The following is a 25,801-nucleotide window of genomic DNA, read 5'->3' as shown; positions in this document are numbered from 1 at the left end:
CTCTGTGGCGTTTCCCCACTTTAGGTCTTTCACATGCTTAAACAATGAAGCTTCAGCCTATAAGGAGCGAGGGTAAATCTTGTCACAAAGGGGGTATCGATTGGTAAAAACAATCTGTCAATGTCTCAGTGAAAAGTAAGTGTGTGTGTGTGCTACAAAACAGGGGACTGATTGATTTCTAATCTACTTAACTTGACACATTGTGGAGCAATACGTCCGCTCTGCAATTCACAGCCTGTAAGTAATCGAGTTGCGGACACCTGCTGTGGGAATTAACTCAATAAAGTTCTGTTTAAGTTTTGAACAGACTTGATCTTTTCTTTGTCCAAATCTCATATAATTTAACAAACTGGCTAACTCTGTTATTTCTCCATTTGTCTTTCAGATATTTCCAGGATTGCCTACTACACAGGTAAGTAGCTGACCCACAGTTGCCATAGAAATAGCAATTGGATAACATCAATTTAACCTAAAATATTGCTTTTAAGTTGCCTCTCGGTTTTTATTATTATTTACTCAAAGATAACATTTCACATGTGTTATCTGTATTATTTTATTCCCAAAAGGTAATGGCAGTGGGAATGTAGCAATGTATTATTGTATGACATGACCATAAGATATATATTATATCATCATATATTATTTGTATTATCCTATTTGTGGTCTACACAGTTATTTATTCAGAAAACAGAAACATGGCATCCTATTATAGGCATCCTTGAAGGAAGTGCACAAATATACATCGTCAGACTCTGTGCTTCTGCTAATGAACAGCTGAACTAGTAGCAAGTGCTTATTTGAGTCATGTTTGTGATTGTGTAAGACAATTAAAGCAGACAGAAAACAGAGGGGGACTATTTATCTGTGCGTTTGTGTCGACATGTTGGCCTCGTTAGTGAGCAGGAGTGAGGAAGAGAGTGAGAGGCTGTGTGTCAAATTAGAATATTCACACTGCAGACAGAAAACTTGAAACAACAACCCGAGGGTCGGGCTGCACGACTGTGGCCAAAATGATTATCAAGATCATTTTGCTCAGTATTAGTACCCCAATTATTTATGAGTTTATGAGTTTTTGTTGATTTATAGCGACTAAAACATTTTCATTCCACTGTCAACATAAAATTAGTCCTCCTTATTCACCTAAATGTAATGTATCGTGTAGAAAGAAAAAGATAAATAATTTAAAAAACAAAATGAAATCAACAACGCTCTGCTCCTGTTTTTATATTTTTGATAATCGAAACGTCTTACAAGTTTCTAATAAAGTATTTATTTACTGGATCTAAGTACATCTCCTATGTTTACGTTTTCCTGAAGTCTCAATTGCTCAGCGTGTTTGTTAGAGACATCTTTGTGCAGATGCATCTGTGTTCATGATTTCGGTGCGTCTTTGTGAGCTGGATGGATGCACTGCTGCGCTGTACAGATTTTTATGAATATCTGAGTTGACATTGGAAGATTCATGTTGGTACCCACTTCATGTTTTTCTTGGCCTTCATCCATTTGGTGTACTGGAGCTAGTGCTGTGTTTTGATTTTGTTGAACAAGTTAAGGTGTCATGCTTTATGGTGTAGGCTCTACGGCGCTCTTTGCACGTGATTTGATCCTAGTTAACATGACTTGTGCTAAATCTAAAGGCAATAATCCGCTTCCACGGACAAACTCTTCACCTTCTGCAGTGCTAGATATTTGTTTAATTTCGACAGTCTGCTATTTGTTATTCCAGAAAAATAAAAGCTGCACTGTGCAGGGAACAGCTGCGATTGGCAGATGCAGGCATGTCGTCAGGCAAAGATTTAGGGAGCGCTTTATTTGCTTTTCCTTGGTTTGCTTTTGTCGATTATGTTCCTTTAATTCTGGGAGGCCAAAATCACAAACAAGATTAAAAATCAAATTAATTGTTCGGGCCTACCTTAGGACTTACTGCAGATTAGTGCTGCGTGTCCACAAGCTACACAATTAGCTCTTTGTCTGGCTTTAATCCCCTCCACTTATCATCTAGACAAATTAATTTATCAGATGATGTTACTTTTTATTTCTCAAAGCACCGACGTTTTTGTAACATGTTCAGAGCTTCCCTCTGGAGCATAGCTTAACAATGCTCATGGCCAGGTGTGAGGAAGTAAGAAAAATGAAAAGGAAGAAGAGTTGGTTGGACCGCATGTTTTTAGAATGACACCAGTGTCTTGTGTTTTATTTTAACATATTTCCAAAGTATAATTTTTGGACATTTTATTCATGCTCTAATTTCGGTGCAATCATCTAATTAGTCTAATCATTAAGTCACTTTATTTTGTGTTTGACAGACAGACGTCTGTAGTACTGCCTAATAACTGCTCTACAGATGAACAGGGGGAGCTTAAACGAGTTAATGAGCTGTGACCAAGTAAAAGATTGTGTGGAAATTGCAAGCAGAAAATAATTTGTGTTTAATTCATGAGGTAAAAATCTAACATGTTTGAAATTCAAAGCTCTTCACCTTCAAGGCATCGACACAAACACGCTGATTGTTCGCTAATAAAACATCACCACATCAAAGTGGATAGTGCAGATCTGAGGTTTACCTGCTGCTTTCAAATGTTATTTACATTAAGTAGGTAGTGGGTGCTGTGCTTCCCTCCTGTGCTTAAAAAACATGTTCATAAGCGCACAGCACAATATGAACAGAGACTTTGGCTCAGGCCCAAAAAGCTCTTCCCATTCATGGCAACATCCGGCCCCCTGACAAAAGGCTTTCAATAGTCCACACACCCACATCCACACTCTAACCCCCTTTCCCATTTTCATAACAATGGCCTATGCCTGAGATGGGCCGCAAATTATAGGAAACTCACACGTGCACACACACATGCACACCCAAATGGCTGCTCAGTTAAGCAGCTTTAGGACTTGGTGGCGAAATCTTAAGTTTTAAGCTAATTTAAGATTTTGTGAACACTTGTGTGTTTTTAGTATTCAGGCCTGTTTTTGTTCTTCAGGTGAGATGTGTTCACACATAATTAAACATTTTAAAAAAGCCCATAATTTGGATGTTTTCGTGCAGCTAAACATTTTCTCCAGTGTTAGTACATTCACCCAGACTTTGCCAGCTGGGTATGTTTTCCAACTTGCTGGCTGTTCTGTAACACAATATTCATGCAGCATAATCTGTGAGATTGCTCCTTTTAATTCATTGCTCATTTAATACAAATATTTTCAAAGCCAAAGTAATATTTTGGGCACTGGCTTAGTGCCACATAAGTGACCACGTTTAGTTGAGCACAGCCTTTGTTAACCAGCTGTATCCCTAAGGTATAGAGATGCAGTACAAACATGGATACCTGGTAATTAGTGCTATTTACCTAGAGACTAATGAAATGCTTGAATTTCACTCACCAAAACTTTTTGAATGTGCTGTAACTCACATCAGGCCATTGTATTTAGTGGATCATTTAATTACAAATGCTCCAAAACCAGTTGAGAGGTCCAGTTCAGCGACTTGAATTACTTAAGGTGAAGACCAGACCAAAATGGTGTTTTATACCTGGTTATAAACATTTTTTGTTCTCATGTAGTTTGGCTTTACGGAGGGAGATCTGCGGGGTCCGAATCGCTTTTAGAGCCAGCCTCAAGTGACTGTTTTTGGCACCTCGACGCTGACTTAGTTTTTCAGCCAAGGTTGCCGCTTGGCTGAACATAGAAATTCAAAGCAGTACTTAACAAGCAGCCTGATAGAGCTGGGTATGGGGACACTTTATTAGGGATAGTTGGCAGGGGAGCTCTGTGTGTTTTCTGGCTGAGGGGCTTTTTGTGCAGTGTGGAGTGTGATCTTCTGAAAACCTTGTGATTGAAGTGGGTTGCTTTGCCATATTGGGTTCAGCTGCTAGTTTACAAACTGGGAACAGTGTCGGTGGTGGAAGAAGGTTTTTTTTTTTCTCTTTATAAAATAAATAACATATTTGTGTTTTTTGTTGTTTGGCTGTAACAGTGGTTTATAAGAAATAGAGTTCAGGGTGGTGTTGTGGTTGATTGAGCTTGCAAGACCCTGCATGAGTGAGGTCATGTATGCCATTATGAAACGACAGTATGAAAAGGACTTTAAATTCTGTTAATAAAGATATAGTTTTCTTTTTTATTGAATTTAAGTAATATTTATCTCCTCTCTTCAGTAACACATGCATTATGCTTGCAAGGAGGACTTTCAGAGTTGTTCTAAGGGACTGCTCTTTTGAGCAGTGTTAATATTAGTTCAAGATGAGAACTGTTCTGAGGTCAGCTTGAGCTAAAGTGGGAGGGTTTATTGCATAGAGGGGACAGGATTAGCATATTAATAGTTTCTGGCTCCTCCTACCCCTCCAGCAGCCCTCTCTGGAGCACTCTCATTCCCCACTCAACTTTCTTTCTGTTGCGTTGCTCTGTCCTCTTTTACTTCTCATTCACCTTAAAACAATTGCTGCATTTCTCTCTCTTTCTCTCTCTCTTGGCTTTGTTTTTTCTTGGTCAACTTTTTTCTCTTACTTTTGTTTCCAAGAGAAGATCTTTTTTTTTTTCTGACTGAGCACAGTAATTGCCTCTTGGTGTCTGACCACTAGCTAACTGAAGGTCCTCTGGATGCGCACTATTCAGTTGGATTTTTGGCTTTAAACTTTTTGCTCCCTCTCAACAACTCGGGGAACTTCGCTGAATGAAATAAGCCAAATTCGAAAGCCTCCTGACACTTCCAAGGCAACTGTGTAACTATGGAGTGCAGGCATGGGGCAGAAATCGGGCAAAAAGCAAACAGTGTGTTGTCATCAGAGAGGGGCCGCTGAGGAGTGGACAGGAAAAAAAAGGAGGAGTGAAGTTTGTGGATGAAAGTAACTTTCTGTCTCTGGAGAGGTTTTTTTTGTGTTGTGGAGCTTTTGGATAACAGGAAAAGATTAAGAGAAGACGCATAAACAAGAAGAAACTTTCCCTGATTTTGTTTTTCTCTTGGATTTTCAAACTGCAGACAAATTGTCAGCAAACTACAAAGTATTCATTTTTCAGGATTGCTTCTTTTACCTCTCTATTACTGCAGCTTTTGCCAAGGAGAAGCAAACTTTGTAATGAGAGACGTTTTGTTTTTTCTTCGTCGGAGACACCGTGCTTGTGTAAATTAGTGTTTGGATTATGAGAGGGTTTTCTTGCAGCTGTGTCAGGAGCTTAGTGTGTTTGTTTAACTCCTGCGGACGAGAACTTCACTGCATGTGATGCGTGGTTGTGAAGCTGCAGGTTGCCTGTCTGTCCTCGACGCGGACAGGCACAGGGAGGGAGAGACATGCGTTTCCATGGCGACAAGTGGCTGTAGCCCCTTCCCCATGTGTTGGGAGAGAGGTATGAATGAAATCTTCTTTCTGCATAGACTCCTCACGCTCACGGTGTGACATCTGACTCCATGGGAACTGCACTAGTGTACAGCCAAAGGTGTGTGTGTGTGTGTGAGTGTGTGAGAAAGAGAGAGATCTTAAGAGAGTTTTAATTTGTTGATGTGGAAGTCATCATCATTTGGGACTGGCAGATTAAGTTGGGATCACATTTTCTTACTGTAATCTATCACTCAACTCTTTCCAGTCTCTCTGTTTTGAGCTATCTCAGTGCGAGTGTGCGCGCGTGCCTGTGTGTGCACGCTCTCTCAGGTGTAATTACCTGCTAGCACATATCCATTTTCCCTTTTAATGGATGGGGAGAGGAGACACACAGGAAGAAAGGGAAGTAGAAAAATGGAGCATGAAAGAGATCTTGCTGTCTTTTCTCGCTTCCATGTTGACAACAGCGTGCGCACACACACGCTCTTATGTAGAGAAATTAGTTCTTCTCAGGCATTTCCAGATGGAGTTGCAATGAAATTCCAGGAAGTGCGTCTATGTCCGAACTTTTTATTCAGGAAAAATGGTGTCCTGCGATCCATTGTCTTCTCTGTGTTATAGGCACGGGTGCTTACATAATGAGCCTTGACCTTGACTGCACCTCTCTCTTTATTTCTCTCTCTGGTATCTTATTGTTCATTGTATTGTATCTCAGTGAAAAACAACACATGAAGAATAGATACTTGCAGCACACAGTTTGGAACAACGCAACGGTCTAAGGGGTGTGTGAGAACAAACATGCAACTAATGTAGCAGTGAAACGGTAGTGACTCCATTGACTATACAAATTAAAAATTACACATCACTGTCACTTGGTTATGTGTGCAAATTTTTGACACTGTTACATTTTATTGATAAAATAGTTATTTGTAGTTCTGCTTTCACTCAAAGTGGATTAAATTAAAAGTTAAAGTCTATGTGTCTTGACTAGTTCTGAAGTTAGTATTGTTATCTTGAACTGACTGGAGTGAGTACAGGTAGACCTTACTATTACTGGGTTACTTGGTTTGACCCCCTTCAAAACAGCTTAAATTCTTCGTGGCACAAATTCAAATGTGTTTTAAAATTGTTGCTTCACAGTTGCTTCACATTTATTGGCTCTTGTTCCACCACATCCCAAAGGTGCTCTTTTGGATTTAGATCTGGTGACTGTGGAGGCCGTTTGAGTGCAGTGAACTCACTGTTTGAGCTTATTTGAGCTTTGTGGGGTGGTGTTTTAACCTGCTGGAAGTAGCCATCAGAAGGTGGGGGCACTGTGGTCATAAAGGGATGGACATGTGTTGTCTAACCGGTACTTTGAAACAATCCCTCACACCATGACACCATCACCAGACCCAAACATTGATACAAGGCAGTATGGATCCATGCTTTCGTGTTTAAGGCAAATTCTGACTCAGCAGTTGAAATCAGGACTCATCAGAACAGGAAATGCTTTAAAAAAAATCTTCTCGTACAATTTTGGTGATACTGTGTGAATTAGATCCTCAGTTTCCTGTTCTTATACAGCAGGGTGGCACCAGGTGTGTCGCTGTAGCTCATCTGCTTCAGGCTTCAACATGTGGTTCATCCACCTTGTAGGAGTCTGACCATTCTCTTCTGACCTCTGAAATCAACAAGGCATTTTTGAAGGAGCCTAGAGAACTGCTGCTCACTGGATATTGTCTCTTTTTCTCTGTTTCTTGTGTGGGAAAGTCAGCAAATCAGGAGTTTCAGAGATATTTGAAGCAGCCTGTCCAGGACCAGCAACCTTGTCAGGTTCAAAGTCACTTAAATAATCTTTCTTCCTCATTCTGAGGCTCATTTTGAACTTCAGCGGCTTGCTTTGACCATGTCTACATGCCTAAGTTCATGGGGTTGCTGCAAGTGACTGGCTGATTAGAAATTTGAATTAATAAGCAGTTGAACCGCTGTGCTTAACAAAGTGGTTTGATTAGTCTACTTAAAATCAGGCTCACACACATTTGTGTTCTTGTACATATTAGGCTAATTACTCCACACAAATCTACTGTCATGCAAGTGCCCTTGGTTGGACGTATGAAACTAGACTAAATGTTAGACCCAGAGAATTATCATTATTCTGTTACAGAAAAAAAACTTTGTTTTTGTTTTTTTTAATGGGAATTGATTGTAAAGATATTTTAAAATATTCAACTATCACAGGATTTGTTAAGTTTAATAATTAGATTACTCCTTATTTAATTAAAGTCCGTTTTTCTCTCCTCTGTCTCTCAGAATATGACAGACACCTAGCAGCGGCAGTGTCTGCAGGGAAAACCATGGCGTCAGCCTACCTGGACCCCAACCTGAATCACACCCTCCTCGAAGGGGCCAAGTCTCGACTGAGTGCGGGGGGATCGGACCGAACCATGGCCGGCTCCGTGGACAGGGTTCTGAAAGTCTGCCATCACTTTGAGAGCAACACAGAAAATAGCTGCTGGTCTTCCAATATAAGATACGGTGATGCAACCGATGTCAGGGTAAGATGCTTTTTTTGTATAGTGTCACAATATTAGGGACACTTTACCATTAACTGAGACACACAATATTTATTTAGAGTAAGAAGTAGCCTTCACAGTAATAATACTCAGTGCTCATAACTCTCTCAGGTCAAAATGTGACAGTTGTCACTCAGGAGTACTTTTAAATTACTTTTTTTTTTGTGCCATTTGTCCTCATCTCAACGTCCTAGCTGTCAGCACTGTTAAAACGGGCCCAAACGCACTGACAATATTTTGCTTGCTAATGCATGTCACCTCAGGGCACCATTTATGTGTGCGCGTGCTAGTGTAGGTTTACTTAGCAGGATGCTTTTAGATCCACCGCTGTGACGTAGAAACTACCTAGCTCTGCTCAGATTTTAGTGGTCATACGTCACTGCCGATCTCCTCTGCTCTCCTTTCATCCCTCTCTACTTCAGTATCTAGGTCAGACCCCCCAGCGTTTTACATGTGAGCACACATGCCTCTGTGAGCATTATTGTGCGCGTGTGTTTGATGTCTGTCAAGTTGTTTGGGTGGGAACGTCACGTTAAATCTCTTGAAGTCTCCGACACAAACTCACGCAGACATAAACTAAAAAATCGATGGTCTCATCCAAAATGTCAGGGAAACATTGGCTGAGTTAATAAAGTAAAGCTTTTTTTTTTTTTTTTTTTTACCAAAAAGACACAACAAAAAGTTTTGTTTTATTTAAAACATATCAAACTTATACAGGTGTTTTCGGCACCCAGGGACAGCACAGATACATTAGAAAGTAATTATGCATATTTTACCTTCATAGATATGAAGTATTATTTGCACAGTCATCAGTCATTTTATTTCTCTTTTTTCCTCTTTGTCTGCAGGGGATCATCCAGAAGATTTTAGACATCAACAAAGTGCGCTGGACTTCATGTTTTGGCCTGCGGCTCAGTAACGGTCAATCCAAAGACCAAGTGCACTGGCTCCACCCAGATTTGGGCGTATCCCATGTCAGAGAGAAATATGAACAAGCACGGCCAAATGAAGAGTGGAGGTGCAAGATGAAGCCTGTATTTGTAATGTTGTGATAAGAGCCACTACATCAAATTGCAAGCTAGACTGCTGTTATAAGGGACCAGACAGGATCCTCCTATTTTGGATGGGTCACATTTTTTTTAATTACTGGGGGATAAACTCAGGTGGAGGACTTTTAGCATCCCAGGGTCTTACTCACAAGTGAGGGGAAAGTAGAGCAGGAGCCTGAGACAGATTATTGCATCTTTGAAAGTGATGCAGATGCTCAGTGTGAAAGTGTCATTTTCACCTCACCAGTCAGTCTATATTCCTACCCTAACCTATGACCATGAGGTCTGGGTAGTGAGTAAGACAATAAAATGAAGACACAAGCAGCACAAATATCTATCTGGCCTCTCCCTTGAAGAATGGGTGAGGTGCTCAGTCAGCACTGGACTCAGAGTAGAGTTGGTAGAGAAGGCTGCCATCTATATGAGGTGTTTTGTTAATGTCCTACTCAGAGGAAAGCCTGGATTAGAACCAGGATGCACTGGATACTGGATGTTCTGTTGGCTGGCTTGGGAACACTTGCCTCTGGAAAGATGTAGAGCAGGAAGCTGGGACCAGGGAGGACTGGGTATCTCTGGGTAGACTATTTCTCCTTGACATGGCTACACAGCAGAAATGGATGAAGGATTTGTGGGACTGTCTTCAGGACGGTGAAAATATTTTCGATAGTTTATGAATAAATATGTTAATACAAAGTTATGTCTAAACAGGCTTCTAACGTGTTTTGACATATTGTTTGCCATCATGTGTTTGACTTGTTGTGTCAATTGTCCCTGTTTATGTGCAACAAAACTTAAACTAAACATAAGGTAATCTAATTTAAAGTTTATAAAGTTTATAACCAGGACCTCATGAGGTAGATGAGTTTTAGATGCTTGCGTCTCTTAAACAAGCCCCTTCCTGGAGGATGTTGAACTTGTAGGTTATGTTTTATAAACAGTTTCCTGCTTGGGTTAGACATGAGTTATTTGGCCTTGTAAAGTCAGTAGTTTCAAAAACGGCTAGCTTCAGCAGTCTGCCGTATTGTATTTCGAAGCAGAAGTGATTTATTGCAACTGGCATCATGAAAAATTGCGTGACCCATCTGTCGAATTGTGATGAGAGCCCTTGTGCGCACGGTGCTGTGTGGCTGTAAAGGCTGAGTAGTTTGGATGTTAATGCTCTGGTATACATTACCTTTATTGTGGCAGTCTTAGTGCTGATTCTATTGTGAGGTGGAGACCTTTTGCTCGGTGGACATAAAGAGGGAGACAGAAACAGATGCCTGCTTTGTGTGACTAAGTCAACAACTATCTCTCTGTCTGTTTCTGCTACACTGATTTTTACAAGCACTCCTCTCATTTGCATTCTTGCATCTTGCGCTTTTGTAATCTCCCTCCGTCCCTTGCTGATTCTCCTCCTTCTGTTCACCCGCACATCTTTATATTCACATCACAAATAATCCTTACATTAGTGTAACGTAGTGACGTCTCTGTCTTCTTTCTCTCCTCCGTAGGTATGAGTTAAGAATCCGATATCTACCAAAGGGCTTTGTGCAGCAGTTTACAGAAGACAAACCTACTCTCAACTACTTCTACCACCAGGTACAAACACAAACAGATGCACAAGCACACAAGAGACACCCAGACACACAAACATATTTCATTCCCTGCCAGCAGCTAGCACTAATGCATATGGAACTACTAGAAGTGTGTTTTTCTTTGGATAATCTAGGTCAGCAGGATTGCCTGTATGTGTGTGTGAGCGAGATGACCCTCCATTTGTTGAGAAGTAAATGTCTTAATAAACACCTTTGCGTATTTGCATGTTTCAGGTGAAGAACGACTACATGACAGAAAACGGAGATCAAGTGGAACAAGATGTAGCTCTCAAACTGGGCTGTCTCGAAATTAGGTAACACAATGTACTCCACTGCTTTTGTTTCCATTTCTTGGCATGCAGATTGCTGTTTTTTCTTTCAATATCAAAGAATAAAAGGTTCAGTCCAAGTATTAAGCGCTCTGTTTCCTTTGTTGTTGCTGGACGAACAATTTAAAGTACAGTTTGAGTTGTTTTCTTCACCATTGCAGAATGCACAGTCTGTCTGCCCGTCAGCTACACTGATAATTCTTGCCAACATTAGTCAGTTTATTATTCATTGTGCAAAGCAACAGCAGTTTTTGCATTTTATTGAAAAAGAAAATGAAAAAAAAAGACCTCACTCTTTCTCTCTTTCTCTCTCCCACTGGATTCATTTCTAGGAGGTTTTTTAAAGAGATGAGAGGAAATGCCCTGGACAAGAAATCTAACTATGAACTACTGGAGTAAGTATTATCTTCATAAGCAAAGAGTTCCAGGAGCACAGTTCGGCTCCCAACCTCTCTGGTGCATCAGTCCATCCTAATCTCATCATTTCTCTTCCTGGAAACGTGTTTTGAAACACCGCTTTCAGAGCTACAGATCAGAAAAAGTAGCACAGTGTATCACTTTTTGGCAGAGGAAGTTTCTCTTGACTTGACTAGAAACCTGGATTAGTGCAAAAGAAATTGAATAGATTTTAGGAAGCGGGGATGTGAGCAACTGCAAATTGAAGCTGAGTATATTTGCAGTCCTTGTTGTTACATTTACGGGTATTAAAGAGGAAACCGTTCTATGTTTTTCACTCATGTTATCTCAATGCGTTGTCCCACTGTGGATTCTCTGAAAGATGGTTGAAGAATTTACAAAGTGAACTCTAAATGAGGCTTGCCTCTAACTTGGTGTGACTCTAATGAGCTGTCCTCTTTCACTCATGTCTTTCTTTCTTTCTGCCCGTCAGCCTAACGAGCTCTCCAATTAATCCAGAGGAATGTTTTCTGTCTTTTCTTTGTCTCTTCTTCTCATTCTCTGTCTCTCTGCACCATGTTCACTTCCCCTATTTTTATCTGGTTTTCCTTCTGTGCTCTTCCTCTCTTTGTTTTGTCTCCATCGTTCCCTCGCTGCCTCTCTCAGTTGATTGGAAAAAGATGTTGTCTCATGCATATTTTAAACCAACAAGAGAGCGAGATGGAAAGAGCTACTAGGGCTTTGATACAGGAAGCTGACAGTTGGCCATCAGAGCCTGCTGGGCCCTTTATGAGCATTAAGCGCCAAAAATGTATAATGCGCTTTGGGTAATGTATGGCGCTGTTGGCTGTAGTTGATCCATGTTGGCCACCGTTTTGGATTGCTGGCAGAAAAGGCAGAGACTTCTGTTCATCTTTTAATTAGAGTTTTTCACCTCTGCTGCTTCTTTTTCATCTTCCATTAGAAACATTATAACAAGTATAATTATCAGGTTTCTTTGAAGAGATTTCTTATTTGACACCATTTATGCCCAATCAGAAATTCACATATTTTTGGAAACTTTACCCTTTATGTGTTTCCTTTTGTACACATTTTCCCTATAAATGGTGCCGAGTATTCTATGGCTTGACCTGTAAAAGGTCTCTATGTTGATTTTTTTTTTCTTACATATACAGTTGAGATCTGAGAGATCTTACATCTATCAGTGGTCTTTGAAATTCTTCTACATCTTGATTCAAATCCACATGTGTAATTTGAATGCATTGGATGTAGTTGGAAAAGGCACACATCTGTCTTTAGGTTCTAACAGTTGGTGTCCGATGTCAGAAAACCAAGGAAGGATGTGGAGATAAAATTGGTGAAGATCTGGTGAAAAACATAAGAATGCCCAAGAGCATGAAAGTCGTCATCATTCCCAAATGAAAGATGTTTGGACCACCGAGGGCCGTCCTAGATCACACAATGGCAGAATCCGGCCCCAGGGACTGAAATGGCACCCAAACCCTCTTAGCATGGTCTGCTAGGGAAGCAAAATAATCCCCCAAAATAAACAAGAGGCTGCCTTATGCTCAGGAAATTTAGGGGAAATGACAGATGTGGGCCTTCAGTGCGGTTTGATTCAATTTCAAATTAGTGTATTTGATTGGTGGCCTCTGTGTGTGGCCATATGAGACAACTGCGACACAAGATGTAGGCTAATCTAGGTGGGCTGGTGTCGTTTTTACATGGAGTTTTCTTTTATGTTGTTTTTATTTTTAGTCATCAAATATGTGGCCTTCTGCTTATTTAATCTAAGTCAGTTTGGCTCTCTGGGGAGGGAAGAAAAGTTGGAAGTCATTATCCATCAAAGCCTCATGCAGTCATTGTAGCCAGAGGTGCTTTAACTCGATATTACTTTTGAGATTGCTCTAACACATTACACAAATGTGAAAAATCGAGTAGGTCTGCACTGTAAGCGTTTTCTCTCATTGGAGCCACAGAACATACAGTAATGTTCATGTAAACGGTCAGCTGGTTGCAGTTGGCTGTCATCTTTGTGGAGCCCGAGCAGTGCTGTTTAATCAGTGGGCCTTTGTCAGGGCTCGTTCTCTGAGGTCAGCTTGATTATATAATTTCTGTCTGTGTGTATTTCTCGTTGCTCCTGTGATGACATGCCTTTGATTTTGAGAGAACCGTTTTAGAGAGGAGTTTCTTTCATGGTCATTTTCTAAAAGAAAGTTTAACAATCTGGGAGAATTTCTGAAAACTACATTTTTATATTTTTAATTCCTGTTTCAGACTTTTTTATTTTAATTCTAGTTTGACATTTGACCTTTATTGGGGAAACAGGAATAGGAAAAGGGGGATGCAAGCTTCCAGCCTTTCTCCCACTCTCTTCACTTGTCTTTTCTCCTGAGGGGTATGAGTCATTAGCCAACTTCCTGTTAAAGCTCTGCTCATCTTTCTTTGTCTCTGTGGTCACCCTCTGTGCACTTCTTCCTGCAACTCTCTCTCCCTTTCTGCCTTCATCGGTTTTCTCCAACCCCATCTTTAAAGGAAAAGATGAGTAGTGTGCTGTTGTCAGCACTTAGTCATCGCTTTCGGTTTCTTGTCTTCTCTTGCCTGCCCATTTAACTGTATCTGTCTGTGTCTGCTTTTGGCAATACCCCAGGAGAGGATGAAACACGCATCTGAGATCAGATAAAGACAGAAGTGCTTGCCAATTAACATTCTTCTTTGTAATTACACCACCATAAACATTCTGATGTTTTCCTCCTGTCTTTCTTTTTTCAGGAAAGACGTTGGTTTGAGGCGGTTTTTCCCAAAAGACCTGCTGGATTCAGTTAAGGTGGGTTTCATGTCCGTGTGGAGAGCTTGAGTTCAAAAACAAGGTCAAACTATTGATCTTGCAAACTTGGGGGCTTTACACACCGAAGGTCACAAATTTGTGCAAATATTTTTCAGAATTATTTTTCCGAACCAAACTCGATTTTTCAGATCCAAATAAACAGATCTGACCAATCAGACCGCTGCATCTGGCAAAAAGTGGCTCAAAACGTGCAATGGTACTGAATATACACTGATATACGTCAGACACCCAGCTATACACTGCTCCAGGGCAGTTAGGTCTGTGAAATTATATTTCTCTGCCTCCTCACACGTGGTCCCAAATATGTATGAAATGGTCGTGATACAGCTTCAACTCCTGGATCTAAATCTCCCTGCAGGTTCCTTCTTGTGAGAATTGGATGAACCCAAAATTTTCTTGTTTAGAAACATCAGGACCTTAATGTCATTCCCATTTTTGACACGTATTTTTTTTTTTTTTGAGGACAAATTTTCTGCACAAACCCAGTGTGTTTGGTGTGGATATTCGTTACACTGCAAGTCTGGATGTGAAATATTGTGTATTTCCGCTGGTATTGGAGTATCGGTGTGTAGTTTTATTAGCAGATTTCTAGTAGCTTCATCTTAGATTTTTCTAATGAGTTATTTGATGTTATCAGACATTGTGAGGTCCAGCAGATTAAATGTGAAGCAATCTAAGAAAATAGAGAAACATTAGAAAAACCTTCATAAATTATGAAGTAATGTGATGAACGTTGTTTTTAACCACAAAGAATAATTTCTGCTAGGTTTACACTTGCTCGAGTATCGTATATATCCCAGTATACAGTTAACCAAGTAGTCAGCAGTTATTGAAACTACTACTGCGTACTGATGTGCTACTCAATGATTCAATGAGGTCAACTTACCGAAGTAACAGGAAAGTATGACATATTGTGTATTATAGTTACGGATTCCTGTTTCTTTGAGAAGACCTTTTGGTTGGCTGGTCGTATGTGGTGGTGGTGCTTCTTGCATATTGAGCAGCGTCTGCGTCAGTGATAAATTTACGGCACGTGTTTATGAGAATGGTCTTGGTGTGTGTGTGTGTGAGAGAGAGTGTGAAAGGCCCGGTGACCCGAAAAGGTCTTGATGTCAGCAGGCGGGGAAGACAGATGCTCTGCAGGAGAGAGAGAGACCGTGTGTTCATTCTGGTGTATCTCTGTGATGGGTATGCGTGACCCTCGGGTCATGTTTAAACCCACTTTCTCTCTCCAACAATGAAAAGGGAGGGGGAGGTGTCAATATACATCTCCTTCACCCCCCCCACCCCACCCAAAAAAAAGAAAAGAGGTCTGTCAAGCCTTGTGGACTCCTCTCGTCTCTTTTTCTGCTCCTTTGGCAGACGTCACAACACTCACTCCCAAGAGGTCTGTTTTATAAGCCGCGAAGAGGCGCACAGTGACACACATGTGCAGTGAAACATCAGTAAATTGACTCGATTATAAACGTCTCCACAGAATATTTTATTGCAGTGTTTATAATTTGTGTGACCACCTGATCTGAATTGATGCATAGCTGAAAGAAAGGACTGTTTACTTCAGAGAGACGGAGAGAGCTGAACAAAAACAAACTAATCAACAGAAAATGAATCTCTGGCTAATTTAATACCTGGTAAATGTTTTCAGTCTTATCCTCACTGTAAGAATGTTTCAATAAATCTTGGGGGGGAACTACTTTCTGTTGAATAAATCAGTCACTTAGTAGAGGGGGGAAACTGGGGAGAGCTTAAAAAATACAAAAAAACATCAAAACACACAAAAAAATATAAAATATATGTAAGCTTGGTAAGTGGCTGCCACGATTGGTCTTTTAAATACCATTTTGTTTCTTGCAGATTAATCACATTTTTGACTTGCAGTTCTGTGTTTAATCATTTATATAATATGTACTGCCAGTTAAATGCAAGAGGAGCTGTGGCATGCTCACATGCTGCACATTTGTGTTAGTGTTTGTGTGAAACACAGAGGGAGCGAGCACAGCTGCCATTTAGGTTTGTGTTGTTCACTCTGGTGAAAGAGAACTGTAGTCATTTAATGAGATTATTCTCCCTGAATGGACTCTACTCACTCACTCACACACACACAGACAGACACACTAAACCCAGAGCAGATGGCCGTGATAGTAAACAGTGACTGATGTTATAAAGAGCAGATTCTGTTCATTCACATTGACTGGCCGGGCAGCAGGTTTAGCAAAGCTGACCTCTGGGAGATTTGAAGATCAAAGTTGACCCGGGCTGAACGATTGAAACAGTGCCGCACACTTTATTAAGGATTGGTATGATAAGGTTTCAGGATAATATAACAAAACCTATGGTCATAGTTGCAATATGTTTAGTAGAAGAAATAAAGAACTTTAGTTGGAAAATTCTTTGACTTCTTAGCGTGTCCCTAAAAACACGTTATTACTTTTAATTCACTGATCTGTATACTATAATACATGACAATGTAGTCATGAGTATATGGTGTATGGTAAAAATGTGACTTAATATTAAGATTTAAAGTTCCAACAAAATATGTACTCCCACAGCTGTGTTGGTTACTCCTTGTTAGTACTGGGTTGGACCCCCCTTATGCCCTGTGAACTACCTCAATTGCTCATTACATAGATTCAACAAGGTGCTGGAAAGTCCTCAGAGGTTTTGTTCCTTATTGAGATGATGATATCACACAGTTGCTGCAGATTTGTTGGCCGTATATCCCCAAGGTGCTGTATTGCATTGAGATGTGGGTACTGTGGAGGCCACCTCTGTACAGTCATTTTAAAAACACAGGTTTGAGATGATTTGAGGTTTGTGACATGGCATGTTATCCCGCTGGAAGCTGCCATCAGTTGCTCACGCATGATAACTGTTATTTTAGGAGCAATAAAGCAACTTTTTGTTGGTGAATCAGTCGTGCTTCGCAGGGACAAAAAGAAGAACTTTGTATCACAAATCGTGCGTATGGCCAGACTGTTGTGATGCTTTGCTGTGGAAAAACCAAATAGACTAAAATAACACTAAACTGCTCCCAGTGACTGCTAATGAAGTGAACTAGTGTCAGCGAATTGATTGTTTTGTGCGTGTGTAAGTGGGGTGTTTAGATGCAGGTACTAGTGTCCTAATTGGTCAGCCAGTTGCTATAGAGACAGTCAGTGTGTTGATGAAGGAGCTGATAGCCACTCGTGGTACTTCCTCTCAGGAAGGGTGGACACTTTGGACGGACGATATCTGTGTGTTTATGCGCATTTGTGTGGTGGAATTCTAGGAATTAAAACAGTGATCCTATCTGGAGCATGAGGAACACATACTAGATTTTGTAATGACGTCTGCTGAAAGGACTCATGAACACAGGGACCTTTTGTGTGTGTGTGTGTGTGTGTGTGTGTGTGTGTGTGTGTGTGTGTGTGTGTGTGTGTGTGTGTGTGTGTGTGTGTGTGTGTGTGTGAGAGACAGAGTATTTGTGGGTTTACTGTTTCCTTCAGGCTTAAGTAAACACCTGGCATCAGGGCTCTGTGTTGCTGCAGTGAAGTTTATATAATACAGTTTTTATTGACAAATCAATAATATTAAAGTAGCACTAAAATGAGTTAAATATTAAATTGTTATATGAATATTTCTGTCCTGAATATTTATTTCTGTTTTATAGTAAATGTTTAGTGCAGACAAATGTGTAATACCAAGTCATTCAGGCTGCCTGAGATCAGTCCGTTGGGTGTTTTTGTCCAAGTCAAGTTTGCAGTCGGTTAATCTAATAAATTCTTAGTCATTAAACTTATAATGTGCAGAATGCCCCTAATTGCTATTCTGTTTTAAACCTATGCATGTTCCTCTTGCAAGCCTGCTAAATACTCATCTTTTTTCCATCTATATATAAAAAGCAGTTCATAGGATTGTCTGCATACTGAATGTGTGTTAATTTATTTATTTTCCTAATTATGCATTCAGTGTGTGCGCGCAGGACAATATGTTGTCCATTTTTGTGCCAAGAGTGTCAAAGAATAGAGGATTAAATAGCAGAATGATCCTCCTTGATGTATTTCTCTCTACCATCTGTCTGCTTTGTGTTGGTGACATAAGAGATCAAAAAATTCACATGTGAGGCTGTGATTGTAATGCCAGCAGACCCACACGTCCTTCAGCAAAATCCACTCTGTAAATCTGTACACTGTACAATGTACACTGTAGATGAATGGGCAGACTGTTTGCTGTTTAACTGAGTATATTTTTTCCATTTTTTGTGCAGGCTAAAACGCTTCGAAAATTGATTCAGCAGACATTTAAGCAAGTAGCCAACCTTAATGATGAGCAGTGCATCCTGAAGTTCTTGGAGATACTTGCACCAATTTACCGCTATGACAAGGAGTTCTTCAAATGTGCCCTTGGGGTAGGTTGAGTCTGCTGCTCAGTTTCACTCTGCCACGCTGCCCTCAGGGAGCGCTGCTTTTCCGTGTTAGGTCGACCCCTTTTGGTGGCGTCAGGCTTTGCATGTATCCAGCGAACAATACCTGCAGACATGTAAGGCAGAAACATGGTTCTTACACAAGTCAAGCATCTGGAGGGATGACAAGTATTGAGACTCCCTTCTAGAAGGGCTTTGATGCTGTCCCTACTCCCTTTCCTTGCTCATGTTTTATTTTCTGTAATTTTCTCCTGGCCTGCCCTTCTCCCTCCTCCCGGTCTGTCTCTTTTAACTTGCATCTCATCCTCTCTTTAACAGTCCAGCTGGGTGATCCAGGTAGAATTAGCCATTGGGCCAGAGGAAGGAATCAGCTACCTCACTGACAAGGGGTCCACGGTGAGTTTCTCCAAAGAACATAAAGTAAAACTCATCCAGGTTTATTGCACTCTAGTTCATGATCAAAGAAAACTAACGAGTGTAGTTCACATGTTTTACTTTAATTTCTTGCGTGTGTTGCTCTGTCCTCAGCCCACCCATCTAGCAAATTTTAATCAAGTCCAGTCCATCCAGTACTCAGCTATGGAGGAAAAGGACAGGAAAGGCATGCTACAACTGAACGTAGCCGGAGCTGCTGAGGTATCACTACCCTCTCTGTTACTGTGATAAACTATGGAAAACTTGACTGTTGGCAAATAACAATTTTTCCATCTTATTTTACATACATGTAGTTAAAAAAGATCACATTTTGTTATATAATAATCATCCATCAACTCTTTATGAGCTTTTTATGAAGAAAAATGTTTGCTTGAGTCTTGTGAGGTAAGTAGAAGGTTTTAAGGTACCTTTTTTTCTTTGTAGGTGATATTTTACTATTGTTTCACTTGGCAGCGTCATTCTGACCTCTAAAGATCAAAAGCTATTTTCACTGTGTTGCTTAGTTTGTCTACAAGAGTGGTTTGGTTTACTGTTACCTATATGATTTGATGTACTCACATGTAAGACATGCATGTATGATGAGTTTTTCTTGAACATAAGGGCTGAAAATTTCTAGTGATTTGCTTTGTTTGTGTTTATGTATGTGTTTGAAATAATAGCTATCTGTAACAGGCCTACTATGCTGTCTGTCTGTGTTTGTGTAGCCTCTCACAGTTACGACAGCATCTCTCACCACGGCGGAGAACTTGGCTGACTTGATTGATGGTTACTGTCGACTCGTATCCATGGAAACTCACTCCTTCATTATCAGAGTTCAGAAAGGTAAAGTTTGATCGCTCCTATATGTCAGTTAGTTTTTTTTGTTTGTTTTTAAATTGATGGTATGAAACTTTTCTTCTGTGCAAAAATGTATTTTCTAGGGTTTGTAGGGATAGAATGGTAAAAATAGAAAATACTTGTCCTTACACTGCTGGATGTATTTCAACAATTTCTGTTCTCATGACATTTGGTTTTCTTTGTGCTGTGCATACAGCCATGTGTTGTGTGAGTGAGGACACATTATTCATTGGAAATTCATACTTCTGTCCTCTAGAGGGAGAGAGAGCGCTGCCTTCCATCCCAAAGTAAGTACAGACCTCATCCTTGGTATAGTTATATATATAAAAGGAAAGAGTTGCCATGTTCCAAGATCAGTAACTGTATTTTTCTTTTTTTCTGTCAAACTGACCATGTGTGGTTTGGAGCCCTGATGACAGAGTTTTACTGAAAATAAAAGGCCCATAGCACTAAATAATGTGCATGTAGAGACTTGTAACTTGATATCAGAATAAACCACAATACTATATTTACATCAAATTAATTTCCAGGGAATTGTGGTTTTGAGAATTGAGTATTATGTAAGTAAACACAGACAAGAGCATTTCTATTGTAAAGTCTTTCAGCAATGCTTTGTCAAAGTTCTGCTCAGTTAAAATTCAGAAGAAAGTGACTGCTGATAGTAAAGTTCAGAGGAGGAATACAGAAGCTGCAGCGAATTCATTCTTTTACTTTTATGCCCGGTTTTGGTTTGGGCTGCATTTTTTGTTTTGCAGCTTTATTTTCCGAAAAGCTTCCGGGAAAGAACCCTGTAATTTACATTTTCACTGCAAATAGAGATTTTGAATTAATTCTAATTAAATGCGTGAAAGCTTTCGTACGCTTTGAAATGACAACAGTGAACCATTGTTTTCTTGGGCTTTGTTGTTGCTTTTTTTTTCTAATGCACTTCCTTTCCTCCATTTAATCTAAAATTATATAACTAATGGCAAGTTGTGGAGAATTAGAGGGAATATGGGGACCTTTGAAAAGTTTGTGAACAGAAAAAAACTGAACAAAAACCCTCAAATGTATTTTTTTCCCCCCAATAAATGAGCCGTTTGGGTTTTTTGATGCACAACTTTCCTAATGCCCACAGCGTTTTATTTGTTTATCTGTAGCTGTTGCAGCCGGGTAGATTAGCATGATTATGTTTATCTATCAGCTGTTTAAATTCAGCCTCCAGCAGTTTATCTTTGTTTTGGTCATTTCAGCTCAAATCTGTCCCGCTCTCTCTTTTATCTTTCTCCCACTCTGTGGCTCTGGTCAAATAAGGATATAAGTTTAGGAGCCAAATATTTTCCACTTAGGGTTTTTAAACACTCTTGAAGTCTCCTCCTCTTGCTTTCATTCGCTCACTCCCTTTGCTCACCCACCCTCTCTTTTCCCTTCTGTCTGTTGCTGTCTGTGATGTAAAAAGATAGTAGTAGAGCTCAGCTGATATAGGAAAAAGAAACCACGGCAAAAGGAGAGAGACAGTAAGGATTAGTTTACCTTTGAAGAGTTGCATGTGTGCAATGCATGTGGAGAACAGCTTCCATCGTTTCTCCTTTTCCTTTTTTTTACCGTTAACTTTAAAAATCGCTGATATTGATGTTATGGAGGCATAAATGTAGTTAGTGTATTTTTGTGTGTGTGTCTGTGCAACTGTTGTCTGATTTGCTCTTGGCTCCTTTTCTCTAGACTTTCTAACAGTGAAAAAAAGTTAGAAGCAGTCCGGAGTGGAGTAAGAGCGATCTCTGTCTCAGGTAAGATACAAAATCAAGCACACTCACTCACAAAGAGGCAGGTTTAGGAGGAAGATGAGCAAGAGTCTGCTCATCTTCCTCGAAGCTTCCTCGGCTCCAGCTGTCTTCCCGTTGTTTCATAATTCAGCTTTTTGTTTTTTTCCCCTCTTACTCATTTTCCCCATCATAATCTCATTGTTTTCTCCTCTGTTGGGACAGCCTCTCCCTCTCCGTCATCCACTTTGTTCCTGCTTTCTTTTGTTTACATCTTCTCCCCTCATCTTTCTTCACTCTCTCACATCCATTCACTCTTGTTTTCTCTCTCACACTCTCATCCTCTCCCCCGCCCTATTGGCTGAAGATCTTGTGACATCGATGCCTCCTAAGCCAACCAAGGCGCGGCGTTTCCTCCTCCCCTTTGTCTTCTGTTCAGATTCGCCGCCCAACGGTATCCTCAGCTCTCATTGGACAGTTAGCAGAGGAGCATATCCACAAAATTGTGATGTGGCAGAGTGAAATTCCTGATTTGATGACCGCGCTTACTGAATAACTTCACATAAGGACACACAGACAGTCTTTACAAAACCCACAGTACTGAGGAATGTTAATTAAAATGTTACAGTAATAATATGTGGGTTGTTTAAGTGATTTATGGTACTCATTTAGTGCAGGATGGGTCCAAATATTTGACTCGCTCTTGGTTTGTTTTTTGTGGGGAGAGTTTTTCTACATTTTAGATCTAAAGTAAAAAGTGATTTTATGGCTAAAACACTTTCTGCTCCATCACAATCTGTCCCCTTCTGCTAAACTGTCTTTGACTTCGTTGCCTTGTTGCTTTGACTCATCCAGTCTTACACAAACACACACACACACACACACACACACACACACACACACACACACACACACACACACACACACTTTAACCACAATAACAGGTTATGCGATGCTTCATAACCACACCAATGCTCACTAAAAATAAAAGACTGTAATACAAATTAAAAAACGATTGGACAAATATCTCTGCCTGAGGTTTGTGTATGTTTTTGATGCATTAGGAATTTATTTCGTAGCCATTAGTAACCAGTCTTTACCCCTTACAAGTCTAATGAAGATGGATCTATTCTGTTACTTTCCAACATGTTTTTTTCCCCTATTGTATTGTTGTGAGTAGCAGTAGCATGTGATGACACACAGAGTGAATTGTTATTTCAGGACTCCAGTAAGCACATCTTGCTGGTGAGGTCACAACTGTGTTGTTTTTCATGAATGTTGCGGCCCAAAAGATTTATCATCTGACAAATCCCAAATGTACACTCACTGACCACTTTGTTAGGTACAGCAGGTTGGTTCCAGACTGGGCCTCTTAAGAGCTGCTTTAATTCTTCACGGGATAGATTCAGCAAGGTGCTAGACACATTCCTCTGAGTTCATATTAATGTGATCATGTCAAACACTTGCTGCAGATTTGTGAGCTGCGCATCCATGAGGAGAATCTCCCATTCTGCCACACTCCAAAGCACAAAGGTGCTCTGTTTGCTTGCTTTTGTGACTGTGGAGGATATTTGTGTACAGTCGTCCCTCGTTTATCGCATTAGTTACATTCTAAAAATAACCCGCGATAGGTGAAAACCGCAAAGTAGCCAACTTTATTCTTTACAATTATTATAGGTGTTTTAAAGCTGTAAAACCCCTCACTACACACTTTATACCTTTTTCTCAGATAGGCACGAACATTCTCTCACTTTTATCTCTTGTTTAAACACTCTAAAAGTTCAAACCTTCGTAGAAAAATGAATCCAGTATTATAGAATGGAACCAAAGGCACATGTGGTTGCCTTTGACGGTGCAAAACGTTTCGTCGACATTGTTGTGTTTGTTGGGGAGAAAACTTACAAACATGCAGTACAGCACTTCAGAGTCACACTGCTAGTGATCGAAGATTTATGTAAATTTGACAAGCTGAACGCATTTTGTACTGTACAGGAGACACGGCACGAGATTGATTGACAATGGTCTACAGCAAATCAGGATGCAGAAGACAATGCGCTGTTAAAAAAAAGAAGGAAAAATTGCACAAAAAAAAGGTGAACCTCGTTATAGTGAGGGACCGCTGTACAATGAAATTGCTGTTATGTTCAAGAAACAAGTTTGAGATGATTTGAGCTCTGTGACATGATGGTTTATCCCGCTGGAAGCAGCCATCAGAGAATGGTTATACTGTGGTCATAAGGGAACAGACATGCTCAGCGACAATATTTAGTTAAGCTGTGGGGTTTGGTACTAAAAGGACCACACTGTGCCATACAGTGCTATACAAGACAAAATGAATCCATGCTTTTATGTTGTTTACACCAAATTTTGACCCAACTGTCTTAATGTCAGCAGAAATTGAGACTCAGCAGAAAAGGTGAGTTTCCTGTCTTATGTTGGCCAATGCTGGTGAAGTTGTGTGAACTGTAGTGTCAGTTTCCTGTTCTTAGCTGACAGGAGTGGCAACTGGTGAGTTCTCATGCTGCTTCAAGGTTTGACATGTTGTGCATTCAGAGATGCTCTTCTGCATACCTTGGTTGTAACCAGTGATTATTTGAGTCACTGTTGCCTTCTTATCAGCTTGAAGTAGACTAACCATTCTCCTCTGATCTCTGGCATCCACCAGGGATTCTCAGTCAGTGAACTGTCACTCACAGGATTATTTCTCATGTTCAGATCATTCTCTGTAAAGCCCAGAGTTAGTTGTTTAGGGAAATCCCAGTAGATCAGCAGTTAGCAAAATACAACAACCGTGACACAATCAGCATCTCTTAAATCACTTTTCTACCACATTCTGATGCTCAGTTTGAACATCTGCACATCGTCTCGATCATATATGCATGTATAAATGCACTGAGATGCGCACATGTGATTGGCTGATCACAAAATGATCATTAACGAGAAGTTTAACAGCTGTACCTAAATAAAGTGGTTAGTGAGTGTACATGAGAGATGTTGCCTGGTTCTTGGAACCATTTAGAAACACTGTCATCTCATCTTTAAACCAGCACAGCACCCTCCCACATGGTTGTTTCCAGTACTCTTAGCACTGTCTGTAGCAGAGTAGCGTATAGCAGAGCAGTGTCAACAAGTCAAGCTGCTAACTGTTTGTTCAATGCTAGAAAGTTACTAAACACTCATCCCTCATTTTCCTTTAATGCTAATGCTTTTAGCAACATGGGGAAGCTGCTATACTAGAAGGACTCATGGATTTTATTGGATGTTACACATCTACCAGAATCCCATCGCTCTATTCTGTGTACGTGTCAGTTGCGTGATATCCTGGATGGGTCATAATGCTGACCTCATGTCTCCAAGTGTCGCGTTGGCAGCTGTCATCAGTAACTAAAAAGACGGCTCGGAGAAACGAGTGTGAGAGTCTGGACAGCAGCTGCTTCATAGCCGAAACCTTTAAAAATCATCCAAACTTTTCCAAATGTGATAAACAGACCTGATAAATGCAACGCTTGGAATTTCAAGCTCAGCGTGTTTTAGTAAAACTCGCAAAAACAGCTTGTAAACTTTTACTCTCTTATATGCATTCAAAACTTTTCCACATTTCCCATTTAAGATGGAAAAAATATGAAAAAAGCCAAAAATAATAAAGCGAAAAGTTGTCACTGGAGGCGTTCTCTTGTTCTAAGAATTGAGTGAGAAAATGAGGTATGTGAGAAACCTTGATCAGTTGTAACTGCCTGCTCACTGTATCCGTTCTTCCAATGAAACTCGCATATTAAACACAGCTGCATCCCCTGTCTGCTCACTGTAATTAACTCCCCAGCTCACATGCTTACAGCTTGACACACAGAACATACTTTATTGACACCACATTGGACTTATTGTCACTGTTTTCTACACATGTGTATTTTAACTGTACATGAGCCTGCACAGCATTAATTGAAGGAGATGTTAACGTTGCATTTTTTCCCCCTTCATTAGATTTTGGATTTTAACTAACTGCCCGCTGATTGTTTGGCTTTGCAGATCCTGCAACATCACAGTGTTGTTTCATGGCATGTCATGCTCTAACCTCTCTTCTCTCTCTCTCTCTCCTCTCTGCTCTGCCTCCTGCTTCTCTCTCTCTCTCGCTGCTGTTTGTCGTCCTCCTTCTCTGCTGTCCCGTTTCCTGCATGCTCTCCTGGACCCTGCAGAAGATCTTAGTGGGGATGGTAAAGTTATACTGTTGTTTATAATCTTTTGTTCTTATGTTCCTTCTTCCTAGTCCTCCTCCACCAAAACACTGCACTCTCCTGGGAAAGGGGAGTGCACGTTGTGGTGGTGTGAGAGAG

At 40.4% G+C, this 25,801-nt stretch overlaps 1 protein-coding gene across 16 annotated transcripts in view; it reads left to right on the top strand.

Annotated features, from left to right (window-relative positions):
* Positions 1–25,801, top strand: part of ptk2aa (protein tyrosine kinase 2aa) — a 65,920-nt gene that overhangs the window by 19,637 nt on the left and 20,482 nt on the right. For 3 of the 16 annotated variants that reach the window (XM_082520964.1, XM_082520963.1, XM_082520956.1), the window contains 14 exons: positions 386–412; positions 7,599–7,843; positions 8,710–8,879; positions 10,404–10,491; positions 10,722–10,801; positions 11,149–11,211; positions 13,985–14,039; positions 18,307–18,447; positions 18,781–18,858; positions 18,991–19,098; positions 19,602–19,719; positions 19,991–20,021; positions 21,436–21,500; positions 25,664–25,681. In XM_082520964.1, the coding sequence (XP_082377090.1) occupies positions 386–412; positions 7,599–7,843; positions 8,710–8,879; positions 10,404–10,491; positions 10,722–10,801; positions 11,149–11,211; positions 13,985–14,039; positions 18,307–18,447; positions 18,781–18,858; positions 18,991–19,098; positions 19,602–19,719; positions 19,991–20,021; positions 21,436–21,500; positions 25,664–25,681 (1,287 nt within the window). Of the gene's footprint in view, positions 1–385; positions 413–4,393; positions 5,335–7,598; positions 7,844–8,709; positions 8,880–10,403; positions 10,492–10,721; positions 10,802–11,148; positions 11,212–13,984; positions 14,040–18,306; positions 18,448–18,780; positions 19,099–19,601; positions 19,720–19,990; positions 20,022–21,435; positions 21,501–21,840; positions 21,928–25,663; positions 25,682–25,801 lie in introns of those variants that run through there. The other 13 variants (XM_082520961.1, XM_082520952.1, XM_082520967.1 and 10 more) reach the window with 10 other exon arrangements.

Source organism: Aulonocara stuartgranti, assembly GCF_965226115.1.
Source record: "Aulonocara stuartgranti genome assembly, chromosome: 22".
NCBI lineage: Eukaryota > Metazoa > Chordata > Actinopteri > Cichliformes > Cichlidae > Aulonocara > Aulonocara stuartgranti.
The sequence above is the reverse complement of the archived record's forward strand: the minus strand, read 5'-3'. Positions and strand labels throughout refer to the sequence as shown.